At 50.7% G+C, this 14,609-nt stretch overlaps 1 protein-coding gene across 1 annotated transcript; it reads left to right on the top strand.

Annotated features, from left to right (window-relative positions):
- The first annotated feature begins 298 nt into the window (after window positions 1–298).
- Window positions 299–3,971, top strand: MNX1 (motor neuron and pancreas homeobox 1). Its single transcript, XM_069860429.1, has 3 exons — window positions 299–830; window positions 3,373–3,533; window positions 3,633–3,971. The coding sequence occupies exons 1-3, from the start codon at window positions 299–301 to the stop codon at window positions 3,969–3,971; spliced, it is 1,032 nt and encodes a 343-aa protein (XP_069716530.1).
- The last annotated feature ends 10,638 nt before the right edge of the window (window positions 3,972–14,609 follow it).

Genomic DNA, 14,609 nt, shown 5'->3' with positions numbered 1-14,609 from the left:
GGGGGTGGCGGCGAGCGCCGCGGCCGGGGGGCTCTCCCCTCGCCTTAACCCCTTCTCCGCCGCCTCGGGAGGGGCGGGCAGCCCCCGCCCCGCCGTGACAGGTGTGCGGCGGGGCCAATGGGGGCCGAGCCAGCGGCGGGGCCGGGCCAATGGGAGCCCACGGCGGCCCTTGAAGGGGGCGAGCGGCGCCGAGCGCCCGCACAGCCGCCCGGAGACGCGGCCGGCCCGCGCTTCTCCCCCATCACCATCACCCCACCCCATCCCTCGCCCCGTCCCGTCCCATCCCGCCGACGCTCCCATGGAAAAATCCAAAAATTTCCGCATCGACGCGCTGCTGGCTGTCGACCCCCCCAAGGCGGCGGCGGTGGCGGCGGCGCAGAGCGCTCCGCTCGCCCTGGTCACCTCGCTGGCCGGCGGCGGCGGCAGCCCCTCGTCCTCCTCCTCCTCCTCCTCATCGTCGTCCTCGTCGTCCTCCTCCGAGCCCCCGTCCGGCGGCGCCGCCGACAGCCCGTCCCCGCCGCGCCTGCTGGCCGCGCACTGCGCGCTGGTGCCCAAACCGGGGTTCCTGCCCGCGGCCGGCGCCGCCCCGCACCCCGCGGCTCTCGGGCTGCCCCCCCCGGCGCAGGCGGCGCTCTACGGGCACCCGGTGTACGGCTACTCGGCCCTGGGAGGGCAGCACCCGGCCCTCTCCTACTCCTACCCGCAGGGAGCCCACCCGGCCCACCCCGCCGCCGACCCCGTCAAGCTGAGCGCCGGCACCTTCCAGCTGGACCAGTGGCTGCGAGCATCCACCGCCGGCATGATCCTGCCCAAGATGCCCGATTTCAACTGTGAGTAGCGCAGCCTCGGCGCCTCCTCCCGTCCCCCTCGACCCCTGCTCGGGAGCAGCCTCCTTCCCGGAGAAGCGTAGGAACGGTTCGGGTTGGAAGGGACCTTAAAGATCGCCCCGTTCCAACCCCCAAACCCGGGATCGGGCTGCCCAGGAGCCCCCTGCCCTGCCCCCGAGAAATTAAAACGGGTCACGACTTTGAATATATATATTTTTTTTTTAGATTTTATTTATATTACGAAGCGCAAACGGCGATGCGCTTAAATAGGCGATGACTTCGAATCTCTCTCTCTCTCTCTCTCTCTCTCTATCTCTCTCTATCTCTCTCTATCTCTCTCTATCTCTCTCTATCTCTCTCTATCTCTCTCTATCTCTCTCTATCTCTCTCTATCTCTCTCTATCTCTCTCTATCTCTCTCTATCTCTCTCTCCATCTTTAGATTGTATTTGCATTAGAAGGAGGAAACGGAGCCCCGCGATGGGTGCCCTGCCCCCGAGGAGCTCCTCACAGCTCAGTTTTCCGCTACGAAGGTGGCAAATCGCTTATTTTTTTTGCCGTTGCAAACGCCTCTTCCCGGGCTGCAGGAGCCGCAGGGAAGGGGAGGTGGGGGGGAAGGAGCTGCCATGGTCTTCCCACCCCCCCCCCCCCCCCCAAAAAAAAAAACTGGTCTCAAATCACGGGGCAGCACCCCGTCCCCAGCCAGCGCTCTTTTATTCCTCTTATCAGAACTGGATTTATTATCACTAGAGCAGGATCCTCCGGGCAAAGAGGGGTAGGGGAGATCTGGGGCTAGCCAAAAATTTGGAGTTCTAGGATAACGAATAGACATAAAACGCACAGAGCTGGATCCGTTTGAGTTTAGGAGCGAGGGGGCTGCGGGTGCTGGATGGAACCAGAAACTGCGGAGCCCAAGGCCTCACGGCTAGAGGGATCTTGCAGGCATCTGTTCCAGGGAAAGATCATTTTCGGAGGTGTGAGCTCTCTGTGGGAATGGCCGATTTAACAATACCGGAGGTGTAGTTTTACGAAAATCATGCCAGGAAAAGAATTGCGAAATTTTCTTTTCTTTTCTTTTTTTTTTTTCCTCTCTCTCTCTCCCCTTCTCCTTCCCGGCACACTTGCAGACAAAAAAGCCCATTGTTTTCTCTCCAATTGGGGGTGTTTAGGCTGGAAGGTTTAGAAAGAAAAAAAAATAATTAGGAGAGCTGTGAGAGCCCTGCCTCTCAAACAAGCTACAGAAAGGAATAAATAACCGGAGCGAAACGAGAATGGAGCCTCGGAAAATCGCACCCCAGCGAGAAAACCTCCCCGGGAGCGGCTCCATCCTCTGCTCCTGCCCGCGTTGGGGAGCGAGATCCAAGGCGGCGGCCGAGCCGGAGCCTCCCCCTCTCAGTTTGCTGATTTTCCTAAAGCAAATGTGCCAAAACCTCCCAGAAATGAGCGATGCCGCATCGCATCCTCGAGGTATCCGGGCCCCGCAAGGATTTCAGCTTCCCCCATTTCCCTGCCCTCTAGCCATCCCCACACCTTTCCCTCTATTTTTTCGGGTTTTAATTTTTTTTTGTTTATTTGTTTGGTTGGGTTTTTTTTAATGCAATCCCCGATTTTAATTATTATTTCTGAACGTGGAAAAAGCGCCCAATTTTTCTTTCTTTATTTATTTCTTTTTTTCTCGTTCAAAGACACTTTTCCAGCCCTCGCAGCCGGTGAGCGCTCCCGGGGTGGCCGGAGCCCGTCGCTCCCAGCCCCGGGGCGGAGCGGATCCCGGTCCCGGCCCGCCCGCAATCCCGTTAATTAAAGCCGGAGGGTATGGGAAGGCCGGGAGCGTGGCAGGTTTAACTGAAGCATTAAATGGAGCGAATTGCGGCTCCCCGGAGAGCCCCCGTACCCCTTCGCCGCGATCCCTGGCTCCGTTTTATTGTCTCGCCCTTGCTAGACTCCTGGGAAATCAAGAGACGTATTTCTCTTTATTTAAAAGATTTAATTTAAATTTTTGTGGGTCCCTCCTGGGGATTCCCTGACATCGTGCAAGCCGAGAAACCCTGGAACCGGGAGATCTGGAGGAGATCCCTCCTTCTGTCCTTGCTCCCGTGGATAACTGTCTCTCCTGCCTCCCCACCTTCTCCCCTCCCTTCCCTGCTGCCTCCCCACCTTCTCTCCCCCTTCCCTGCTGCCTCCCCACCTTCTCTCCCCCCCTCTCTCCTGCCTCCCCACCTTCTCTCCCCCCCTCTCTCCTGCCTCCCCACCTTCTCCCCCCCTCTCTCCTGCCTCCCCACCTTCTCCCCCCCTCTCTCCTGCCTCCCCACCTTCTCTCCCCCGTTCCCTGCTGCCTCCCCACCCTCTCCCAAGCATCCTTCTTGCCTCCCCACCTTCTCTCTCCTCGTCTCTCCTGCCTCCCTACCCTCTCCCAAGCATCCTTCTTGTCTCCCCACCTTCTCCCCCGCGTCTCCTGCCTCCCAGCTCCCCGGAGGATGCTCGGCCGTGGCGGGATGGGTGACTCGGCTCTCACCTCCACGTTTCCCCGTCCTCCTCTCCTTTCCCAGCCCAGGCACAGTCCAACCTGCTGGGGAAATGCCGCCGGCCCCGCACGGCCTTTACCAGCCAGCAGCTCCTGGAGCTGGAGCATCAGTTCAAGCTCAACAAGTACCTCTCCCGACCCAAGCGCTTCGAGGTGGCCACGTCGCTGATGCTCACCGAGACTCAGGTGAGTCCCCAGCCGCGGGGAGAAGGGGAAGGGGGGGGGGGCTCATTCATCGAGGGGCGGTGGGTGAGGCGGTGCCTGTGTCCCTCCCGTCTCCCCCAGGTGAAGATCTGGTTCCAGAACCGACGCATGAAGTGGAAGCGCAGCAAGAAGGCGAAGGAGCAGGCGGCGCAGGAGGCCGAGAAGCAGAAAGCGGGCGGTGGGGAGGAGAAAGGGGAGGAGGAGGAGGACCTGCTGCTGCCAAGCCCGGAGAAGAGCGGCGGGAGGAGGGCGCGGGAGCTGCCCGACAGCGAGCCCGAGGAGGAGGAGGAAGAGGAGGAGGAAGAGGAAGCGACGGCCGCCGGGAGATGCTGCCCTTACCACTCCTCCGACTGCTCCGAGGAGGAGGAGGGGGACACGCAGCCCCGGGGCCGGCACGGAGCCCCCGCGCACCCCCAGTGAGAGCTGCCCCCCTGCCCCGGGGGACCCCGCTCCTGCCCGGCACCCCCCGGCTCCCACCGCCTCCTGCCTGACCCGGCGGGGGTGGAGAAGAGGAATCCTCCGCCTGCCGGGCGAGGAGGAGGAGGAGGATTTGCGGTGAATACGCTATTACTATTGACTGAAAAAATCAGACAAAAAACTTGAGCCTCCCCCCATCCCCTCCCCGCCCCCCTGGAAGCGCGTTCCTTTCGCTGAATATTGGAAATGGTTTGTTCTTACTCTATATCGCGGGGGGGGAAAATTGTTTGTCATGAACGTTAAAACTGCTGGAAATCTCAATACTGTCTTTATTTTTGTATATCGTATTTATAAAAGAAAATAATAATAATTACTTCTACTTATGCATGCTAAATTATTCCCTAGCACCCCAACCCCGCGCAATGGGGTGGAAAATAAACGGCATTTTGTACTAAATTGTTTGCGGGCTGTGTGCGGGGATGCTCCCGCAGCGGGAGCCCCCCTGTTTTTTGGTTTTTTGGGGTTTTTTTTTGCTGCTTTTGCAGCAAATCCCGGTTGCAGAGCAGGGGGACCCGGCGCTGGGGAGGGGGGAAGGGGCAGCGCTGGGATCCCTCTCCCTCTGCAGCGCCGGGGAGTAGGAAAAAGAGGGAGCAGAGGTAGTTTCCAGGATGAGCGGGGAGCTCTGGCCGGAGGAAGGAGGGGAGAAGCCTCTGCGCCTTCCCCGGTACCGAGGAAGGGACCCCCCGTTCCCCCCAGCCCCGGCAGCGAAGCTTCGATAGCCGCGGGATTCCTCTCGCCAATAAATTCGCGGATCAATTCATCCTTGTCACCGCAGCTCTTCTCCAAATCAATTACGGCGAATTTAAATATAATCACTGGCTCGTCCCCACCGGCTCGGGGCCGCGGCTGCCAATCCATCCCGGCTAATTAATTCCAGGGCGGGGGGGGGACCCGAGGGTCCCCGGCCCCGCATCCCCCAGCATCCCGGCTGCCGCTCTTCCCCCCTGGAGGATTTAGGGCTTCGAAATGCGGGAGATTCTCCTTCCTCCACGCCTTATTCTTTTTTTTTCTTTTTTTTTTTCTTTTTTAATAAAGCAAAATTTAAATTTTTTAATTTTATTTTATTTTTTGTACAAACTCCCCTTAACTTAATGGATTCTATAACGACCCGTCCCGTGAAACACAGTCTGATGGAGACAGGAGATGAAAGGAACGCGATTACACGAAGGAAAAAAAAAAAGATTTGTCCATCACGGAGAGCTTCAGGTGGTGCCGGCTGGAGGTGGCATTAAGGGACAAGGCGGGTAGTTAGGAGATTGCACCCAGCGCGCCGTAAAGCACGGGGAAAATCATCGGTCTGGATGGATCCCGTGTGCCAGAAAACTTGATCGGGATAAGCTGGATTTGGGCTTGATCGGTACCTTATTTCCTTGCGCGCAAAGAAGCGCGTCTGAGGCTCTGACTTAAATTTGGAAACGATTTCCTTTCGGCCGCGGGTTGTAGAGGATTTCAGGCGGTAGGAAAGGAAAAGCGCTGGGGGCTGCGCCTTCGTGCGGGACCGGCCGCGCAACTCCCGCGCAACTCCCGCGCAGGGCATCCCCCGAAACCCGCCTTCCTCACTTCTAGCAGGATCTAACTCTTGTTTAGAACTTAATACCCGAAACGCATCAGCCTGCCAATCACATCGTTATCTTAAAAGAAAAACAACAATAAAATAATAATTAAAAAAAAAAAATCAAAGGCTACCTGAGATCAGTCCGTCCCCTTGCAGCTCCTCCCTTAGACGTTAATTAGCAGTTATATACACGCTAATTAAACTGGCAGGAGGGCACCATCGGGCCAGAAATTCACTGTATGCGTGTCCAGCCGCGTCTCAGCCCTCTGGAAAATCGCCTTGCGGGGTCCGGGCAACCATCCCTGCTCTTGGTATCAAAGTCCTACCCGTGTATCGTGTCTGTCTCAATAAAATTAATCTCTTTAAAGCCCAGCATCTCGCAAGAATACCTTCAGTGTTCCAGACTACAAGGGCAAATATGTTTTTCAGATTCCGTTTTTTATGGACGGATTAAAGTTTATTTTCCATAATAGGGCACCTAATAAAACTCATAAAGCTCTGTCAGTCTTACAGCTGGTGGCCTCATTTAACACTTTCACTTCGTAAATCATTTTACAACTTACCAGGTGTTTCCAAAACTGAAAGGAGAGAAGGGGGGAGAGAGCGAAAAGGCGGGAAACAGAAATTAAAGTCACTTAAAAATATAGATACGGTGCTTTGGCGGTCGGTGCGTTTGCACCGTCGCTTAGAAGGGCTTCAAAGAAGGTGTCGATCCCGACGGGGGACAAAAGCCTTTTAACCAGGATTTCCCACGCTCTTTTGAAGTGAGGAGGCTCGTCCCCACGTGCAGGGCAATCAAAGGCTCAGGGTGATTAGCGGAGCCCCGCACCCTGCGTGTCTCTCCGATGCCCTTCGAACCCTAGGGTCCCCCCCTCACCCAGCACCCAGGTGCCCCCCACCCAGCCTCATTCCCCTGCATCCCACCCCTTCCACCGTCCCAAGGTTCTCCCAGCCTGCCCCCCTGCTTCCCTGCATCCATTCCCGAGGTGCCTCCCCATCCATTCCCGGGATGCCCCATCCATTCTCGGGGCGCCCCCATCCATTCTCGGGGCGCCCTCATCCATTCCCGAGGTGCCCCCATCCATTCCCAGGGTGCCCTCATCCATTCCCAGGGTGCCCCATCCATTCCCGAGGTGCCCCCATCCATTCCCAGGGTGCCCCATCCATTCTCGGGGTGCCCCCATCCATTCCTGGGGTGCCCCATCCATTCCTGGGGTGCCCCCACCCATTCCTGGGGTGCCCCGTTGATGTTGGTGGGGGCGCCACGCCATGGGGACCATGGCAGGCAGGGCCAACAAGGCTTTAATCCATCCCCTCTTTGTGACTGCGTTATTGCATTGCTTCCCTCCCCCAGACGCAGTAGGTAACGAGCCTCTTAAAACTTTCATTGCTCCACTTGAGAAGTGGCAGGTATGAACATGGACCTTTGGTGGACATTTTACAGCACAAAGCAACACGGTTTAGGCATGGATGTCATTAACCGGCAATTTCATAAGCATTAAGTGCTAAAACAAAAGAACCAAAATAGGATCCATATGTTCAGGGTAAACCTGCTAAAAGTCTTCCAAATGGGAAACCATAAATATAAAATCCCCCTCAAACTCTCCCTGAAACTGCTGCGGATGAAATACTTCACTAGCAGGAAGAGTATTGATTATTTCTGAGGTCCAAGCTGTTACGCTTATCCCAAACTAAGGGAATAACATCAGTTTTTCTCTAGTTCTCAGTAAGATCCCATCTCACAGTCCCTCCTCATCCTGTTTTGCTCCTTCCCTTTATGCCTGCAGGGCCAGGAATGGGAGGTTGCACACTCGCAAGCGGCTGCTTCAGTCTCCTGGATCCTTCCCGGCTGCTGTTTCCCTGCCAGGGCCTCTGCTAGAACTCAGTTCCCCAGGTGCCACCTCAGGCACCAGAGATCCTTCAGGGCACTGAATCTCACTGTAGATCCCCTCTGGGTGCTGGGATGACTGTACAGCGTTTCAGCTGAGAAAGTAGAAACATAATTTTTAAATTCCTAACCCATACATTATTCCTGTGATGTGCAGGTGCTTCTCGATCAGCTCTTTGAATCCCATGAACAGCAGCACAGGACCAACAGTGGAGGGGACGAAGTTCCCAGAGGAGCTCAGTCCCTCCTGGGTGCGGTGTGTAGTCACCAAATGTAAGTACTTCTGCCCCAAAAATGCTGGCTCAATTCTGATCAGAGCCAAATATCAGCTGCACTTCACTCTGGGACTTTCTCAGTAACTGGGATACAGCGGTTTGATTATTTTTTAGATTTTATTTTTGACTAATACTCAAGCAATCAGGACCACGTTTATGGTAAGCTGGAGTTGCCCCCGATTAACAGATTAGTCTGGAGAAGAGGACGCTGAGGGGAGAACTTGTCGCTCTCTACAACTGCCTGAAAGGAGATTGTAGCTAGGTGGGTGCGGGTCTCTTCTCCCGAGTAACAAGCCATAGGATGAGAGGAAACGGCCTCAAGTTGAACCAGGGGAGGTTTAGGCTGGTTATTAGGAAAAATTTCTTTACTGAAAGAGTGGTGAATCATTGGAAAAGGCTGCCCAGCAAAGGGGTGGCTTTACCATACCTGGAGGTGCTAAAAAAACATGCAAACATGGTGCTTAGGGATGCATATGTAGTGGTGTTGGGCTGATGGCTGGACTTGACGATCTTAGAGGTCTTTTCCAACCTTAATGATTCTATGATCAGACTGTTTGGTCTTTTCCGGGAATTTTTGCTTTATTTCTCTTGGCTTGAGGAATGAGAGATTGTATACTGTCTCCTCCAAAGAGTCCTCTGCTAGGGCAGAGACCCAGGGAGGCATTTACTGTCTTGTTCTCCCTACTCTGAGGGCTGAGGGTCTTTAATTGAAGTCCTGGGGTGCTCCCTGTGTGGAAACAAAGTGTCTGCATGGAAATTGGATCACCCATGACATACAGGTGGTCAGAATGGTCATCTAGTGGTCCTTCTCTGATCACAAGCTATTATAAAAATTTGTCATTCAGCTTCTTCTTGAAAAAGAAACAGGTTTTAGTGGGTTAAATCAAACTGTGACTGGTCTCTCAAATCAGCAGGTAAGGATAATGATGTCCTTTTCTTCACATAAAACCCTGCAGAGCCAGTGGCTTGTAATGAATTCGTAGCAGGAAGGCTTAGATCCATTTTGCTGCTTGCGGGACATTTGCAAGCAGATCACAATTTCCTCTAATTAATCCATTATTTGAAATTATTATTCACAGGACTCCTGTTAATGTTCTTGGCTGATGGCAGCTTTTGGCAGGTTGGACTCAAGTCTGAAGAGGGAGCATGGATGGACAATGCAGAAGCCTCTAATTCAGCTGCCTCCCTTTTTCCCGCACAGAGGAGATGGGGACAGAGTTTTCCTGTCCCCACCCAGCCCTGCTAGGCTGTGCTACCATTTCCAATAAATACAGCCAGCGTGGATTTTAACTCGGGGATGGAGCAGGGGATTGACCCCGGATTAGAACAACATCTCAAGGGATGGGGCAGATCGTCCATCGCTTGCTATCCCTGGATGCCCTTTCTGGAAAGTACGTGAAAGCCAAACACAAGCTGCTGAGCCACCTCCGGTGCTAATTTCTGCAGTGTAATAGCGGCTGGCGATGCACAGAGGTTTGCATAGACGATCTAATGATTCTTTTTGGACTTCAACATGATGAATCTATAAAGCATGTATTGCTGTAGCAGCTAGGTGCAATTTTAGAAATTTTAATGAGTAATTACATAAAGGTTGTCCACAGTCATTGATGTTAATCACTGTTCTTTTGCCAGGGATAATTAAGATGACACTTCAGCAGCATCAGCCAGTAGTTCCTGCTGTCTCTGCTGTCTCCTTCTCCCCTCCCAGCTCCTGCCGCAGCTCTCACCCTCCTTCAGCAACTTCTTGACTATCTTCATCCTTCCCATGCTCTTAGTGCCCGACTTTTCTGAAGGGTCTGACTAACTGTGGCCTAAGGATTTTTAAGATGTATAAGAGCATTTCACACGGTCGTGTGAGGGTGAGCTACGGGTGTGGGGAGAAGTAGATTCAGGTGATGCAAGGCACTGATCTACCGTCTCCATAGTCCTGCCCAGAGCTTCGTGGCACTCAGCTCTGCTCTGCTGCTTAGACAATGTGTGTGAGTTACTTCATCTTTCTTTGGCCTCCACATCATTAAACAGCCACTCTTCCCACCTTTTTTTTGCCTTTTTGTGTGCCTTGGAAACCTCTGATGACAGGATTGTGGCCACTATTAATGACTACGGAGGAGGAGGAATAACAGCTGTTTAAGTATATGGTTTGTTGTAATATAACTTATAAATTGTACACATTTTTGCTCTTCAGCCTATGATCAGATGTTTTTCATGAGTTCATCTCATGCCTCTCTCACAGATCTTCCAGGTAAATGGGTCGAACTGCCTGTGTGGTGGTTCCCTGGCTGTGGGCCAGGGAGGAGATGAGTGTGCGACTTGCTCACTTACAGGGGCCATAGAGTCATGTAAAGTGTGAAGGGCAGCCTCGGCGTCTGAAGCTGGATCACCCCCAGGGAGCACGAGCTTCTGGCAATTTGCACCATGCTCCGTGAAAAAGATCTCCTGCTCTCCTGACCATGAAGCTGCACAGAGAGGACATCTCTCCTGCTAGCACTGATCCTCATGGGTGCTATTTGCTTTGGGGATAGGAGGAACAAAGCTCTTTTATCATCTAAGGATGTCAACATACCTGACCCCCTCCCCCCCCTCCTTTGTTATTCCAGATCTTTAGGACTGATAAATACATCTAGAGGTCACATTTGAGGGTGGATTTTAGCAGCAGAGGAATATGGGATAACACTGAAAAAGCTTAATGTGCTCTTCTGCGAAACCTGTTAATCCTGACCCTCTGACAGCTCCACATCAGCCTTGGGTAGCCCTGGCTCCTCCTGGGAGGAGGCAGTTTCAGGGAAAGTGTTACTCAGTATCCGTGAGGGTGTCAAAAACCTGGCCAGGAATAAAGATTTGCTTCTCCACCTTTTAGCAGCCTGAAGGCTCTTTTAAATTCACAAACCTGGTGTGATGTTTTGCAAGAGAAGGGCAGCCCAAGAAACACTGATGGGTCTAGTGTCTCTCCAGATACGATACTCACGTTGTTTTCAGACCACAAATAAGAAAACTGAAGAGATTCAAAACCCGCAGCAGCTTTCAAACCTACATATTGCTTGCTGCTCAGGCTCTGAAGCACTGGTGAAGAGCTCCCTGGAGCCTCCCTGAACAGCTTTTATCATCATGGGCAACATTTATGATTCACAATTGCTGTCCCTGCCTTTCTGCAGCACTTTCTAATCTCTGCCACATGGTGTACCTGCATAATCCTTGACATCACAAAAATCTTCGAGAGACCAAGAGACTTAATAGTTTGAAACTAAGTTAGGGAAATCTGGAAAGTAAACACCATCTAGTCAACATTTTAAGAGTGAATTGAACTACAGAGTAAAGAAAAAAAAATCCTCTCAGAATCTAAGGCTATGGCACAGGAGGAGTGATGATTTTGAGAATAAGATGCAAACCTAGAAAATGTGATCAAGTCGACTTTTTTGCCCCAAGGTGACACTGAACATATCTTGGTTTATTGTCTCCACAGTAGAAAAATGCATTGCTCCATCCCCTGACTGTGACTGAAGACTGTTCCTACTGTGGACTTCACTGCCTCCTTACAACGTTCCCTGCTACTCATGCTGGAGCTATGTGTGTGCCTGCACACCCAAGAGAGATTTGAGGGTACTCTCACTATCTGAACAGTTAAAGGTCCATAATGGAGTTTTTAATGAAAAATGTGCCATGCTGGGAAATCTTTCACTTAGGAAAATGAAGCAACCATTTCAGCATTACTGACAAAAGAACTATTCAAGAAAGGTCTGCATTTGTAATTTTACTCTGTACCTCTCATTCTGGTTACATCACTTAATCATTTTTTAATGTAACCCCTTTGAAGTCCTCCACTTACACAAGGTGAGCTGGTTCTGGTGGGTGAACTGTTTTGTTGTCGGACACGAATTTTAAGGAATTTTTGGTGCCAGCTGGCTCTTCCTAAGCTCATTCTTGATAGATGCTCATTTCATTTCCTTTAAGTGTTATTAGGGAAACCACATGATATCCGATTCTGAATTGTGCATGCATCTAAATTAGCAGAAGGCTACTGTAATTAGTTTTAAAGCAAGGCTGCAGGTTGCACCAAAATTTGAGGATAGCACAGCTGTTTTACAGAGGCAGCTGTGACATCCATGCCTGCAGGCCTCACAGTAAACTAAGCTTCACTGGAGGGCAAAGGAAGGTTCCTCCAGATTAAATCACAAAAAGCGGCATCTGGTAAAAGAGTCACATCTCTACCTACAATTCCTGAAATCTATTCAGCCCAAAAAGTCTCGAGCAAAACTTACACCTCGCCTTTGGAAAAGTGACCCTATGGATCAAATTGTCTCCTGAAAACAAAATTGCCTCATCGCAGGAAAAAAATCACGTATTGATTCTCACACCAACAGGACGTAGCCAGGCACTAAGCCGCTACTACAATCAGTGCAACAAAAACTTGGGAGTATTAGCATTACCGCTTGCGTATTTATTAAGCTGTAAGTGTTGTCGTGCACATTTGGCCCTGCACTGCTCCCGGGCTGTAACTTTTCACGTGCAAAGTTCACCCGTAGAACAATGCGAATCAAACGATCCCAGATGTGCTTTAAGTACAGTATTGGGTTGCACACCTTCGCGAGCACGAGGCAGGGCAGAGCTGCTTGCGTCTGCGCTTTTGGAGCACGACTGATATCCCCCCGTCATCCCCGGCGCGCAGGACAATGGAAAAATGTCAAGCGAAAAAAAGCCCTGCAGATACTTGGCCCATTCAGGTGCAGCGTTAAAGCCCTGCCAAAAGGACTTGCCTATGATTTATCAGCGTCACACTCTGGCCAAAGCTAAAAACCAGATTTTACTGCCCTGTTAATTTTGATACAGAAAACAGAGGAAGTTTTAAACATCGCTGTCCAGCTTAAAAGAAAACAAAAATTGAAACTGTGATAATAGCTCTGGGTGGACAGCACTCTTAGAAGGGGGAATTGAAATCTTCTGCTCTATTGCTAAAAAAGCAAACATCCGGCTTTTAGTTAAATGCATCGAAAGCAAATCATGCTGTATTTTCCACTGGCTTGTCAGGGGTAAGGATTAGCACTGCAAGCGTAGCTGCTTGGTTTCCCAGAGTAGCGTATTTTACCAATTCAAAGCCCTTTCCTGCTGAGGAAGGAGTAACTCCACCAAACCTCCTTTACAGAAGGATCTTGGACATTTGAAATGGCATCTCTCTTATTGGAATGATCAAGGAATGTTTCTCACTGTTTAATATTGCCTAACAGACTAATACTCAATATAACAGCCTCTGCTGGCAGTCAGTGCTGGAAGCTGCTTGCCAGCATTGGGACTTGTTGCTGTTAGAGAGCGACCTTACATCACTGACAACCCTGCTGTAAGGAGGAGACACTTCAGCAGGACTAAGCTTTGCTGATTACAAGTTTTTAAAAGCTAACTTTCTTTCTGTCTGTCTTCCTTCCTTCCTTCCTTCCTTCTTTTTTTCTTTCCTTCTTTCCTCATATTTTATATATATATAAATACATATAAAATCCTATCAGCTTTCCATTTCACCTGTCTTATATCATAGAATGGTTTGGAAGGGACCTTGGGGATCATCCAATTCCAGTCCCCCAGTCATGCGATATCCCTGGGATGTGACTGGACCACAGAAGTGACAGCTTGCAGATGCCTGTGTGCATCAATATCACCCTCTACACAGGCCTTCCATCTCTGCAAGCCATGGCCAGTAGGAACATGGGAAAAAAACATCAAACATGGCAAGATCCAAGACTCAGGAATTCACATTTAACTTAGAATTGTCAAATTTCTGTTTGACAGTTATTCCCTCACTGAGTCACAGCGAGAGGACTTGACTTAAGCAGAATAGCCCATAGCAACTGTCCTTGTAGCACATCACGGCACTGGATGCTTTCCTTAAAATTCAATTTTTTAAAAAAATACACATTTCTACATAAACATGACAAAGGCAAAAGCTGCAGGCAGGTAAAAATCTATTTTCTTCAAAAACAAAGAAATTACTCTAATAGTTGTAAGCTTGAACAAAACATACTAGCTGTTTGGGATAAATAATAGCTAATGCAAGTCTTGGTTTAAAAAAACATAGCAATTGTAACTTTAGACTGTAAGGCTAAAACCATCTCCTCTAATTGCTCAGCAACACCTGCATCACACTGCCCCAGGCAGCTGCAGCAAGTGAATAGGACCCATAAAACACGAGGCAATCTTTCCACAGGCAGCAAAGGGTGGTCAATTCTGATCACCGAGCAAAGCATTCAGACAAGGAACCGGCATCCTGTCACATTTAATTTAAGGAAGATGTTCCAAGATTTATCTCCAAGAGCAAAGTTGCCTCAACCTCCCAGCTAGAGCAATGTGTTTCCATTTATGTGTTATTAAACCACAAACATGCTGAAAAGCTGAGTCTACCTACAATCCTGAAAAAAGGTAATTAATTAGGTGGCTGCTGCAGTCCAGGGGGAGCAATTTTGACTCACTGAGGTCCCACGCATTCCACAGCAGCCAGTTTCTAGGGGCTTACACAGCTTTTCTCCCCAGTCCAGCCTCCAAAACTAAAATACAAGGTTTGGCACAGGTTTTTTGCATGGGAGCTCTTTGTGATTTTTGTATCCATCAAAATACAGCACAAATTCTTCTGCTACCCATATTTCTGCCCACTGATGAACAGAATCATGAACCACAGAAATACTTCAACTTGTTTTTTTCCTCTTCCATCAGTTGCATATAAGATGGGAAATAACCAGTTTTGTATGCTTAAGAACTGCCAATGGTGTGAAACTGGCTGAAGAAAGCATCTTGCTTTGTTATTTTGACAGTAACCTCTTCTGTGGAAGCTGTTGCTGTGCTGGCATAACCTGGGATTTTGAAACTGTCTCTCTCTGCTCCCAGGC

Source organism: Phaenicophaeus curvirostris, chromosome 6, assembly GCF_032191515.1.
Source record: "Phaenicophaeus curvirostris isolate KB17595 chromosome 6, BPBGC_Pcur_1.0, whole genome shotgun sequence".
NCBI lineage: Eukaryota > Metazoa > Chordata > Aves > Cuculiformes > Cuculidae > Phaenicophaeus > Phaenicophaeus curvirostris.
The sequence above is the reverse complement of the archived record's forward strand: the minus strand, read 5'-3'. Positions and strand labels throughout refer to the sequence as shown.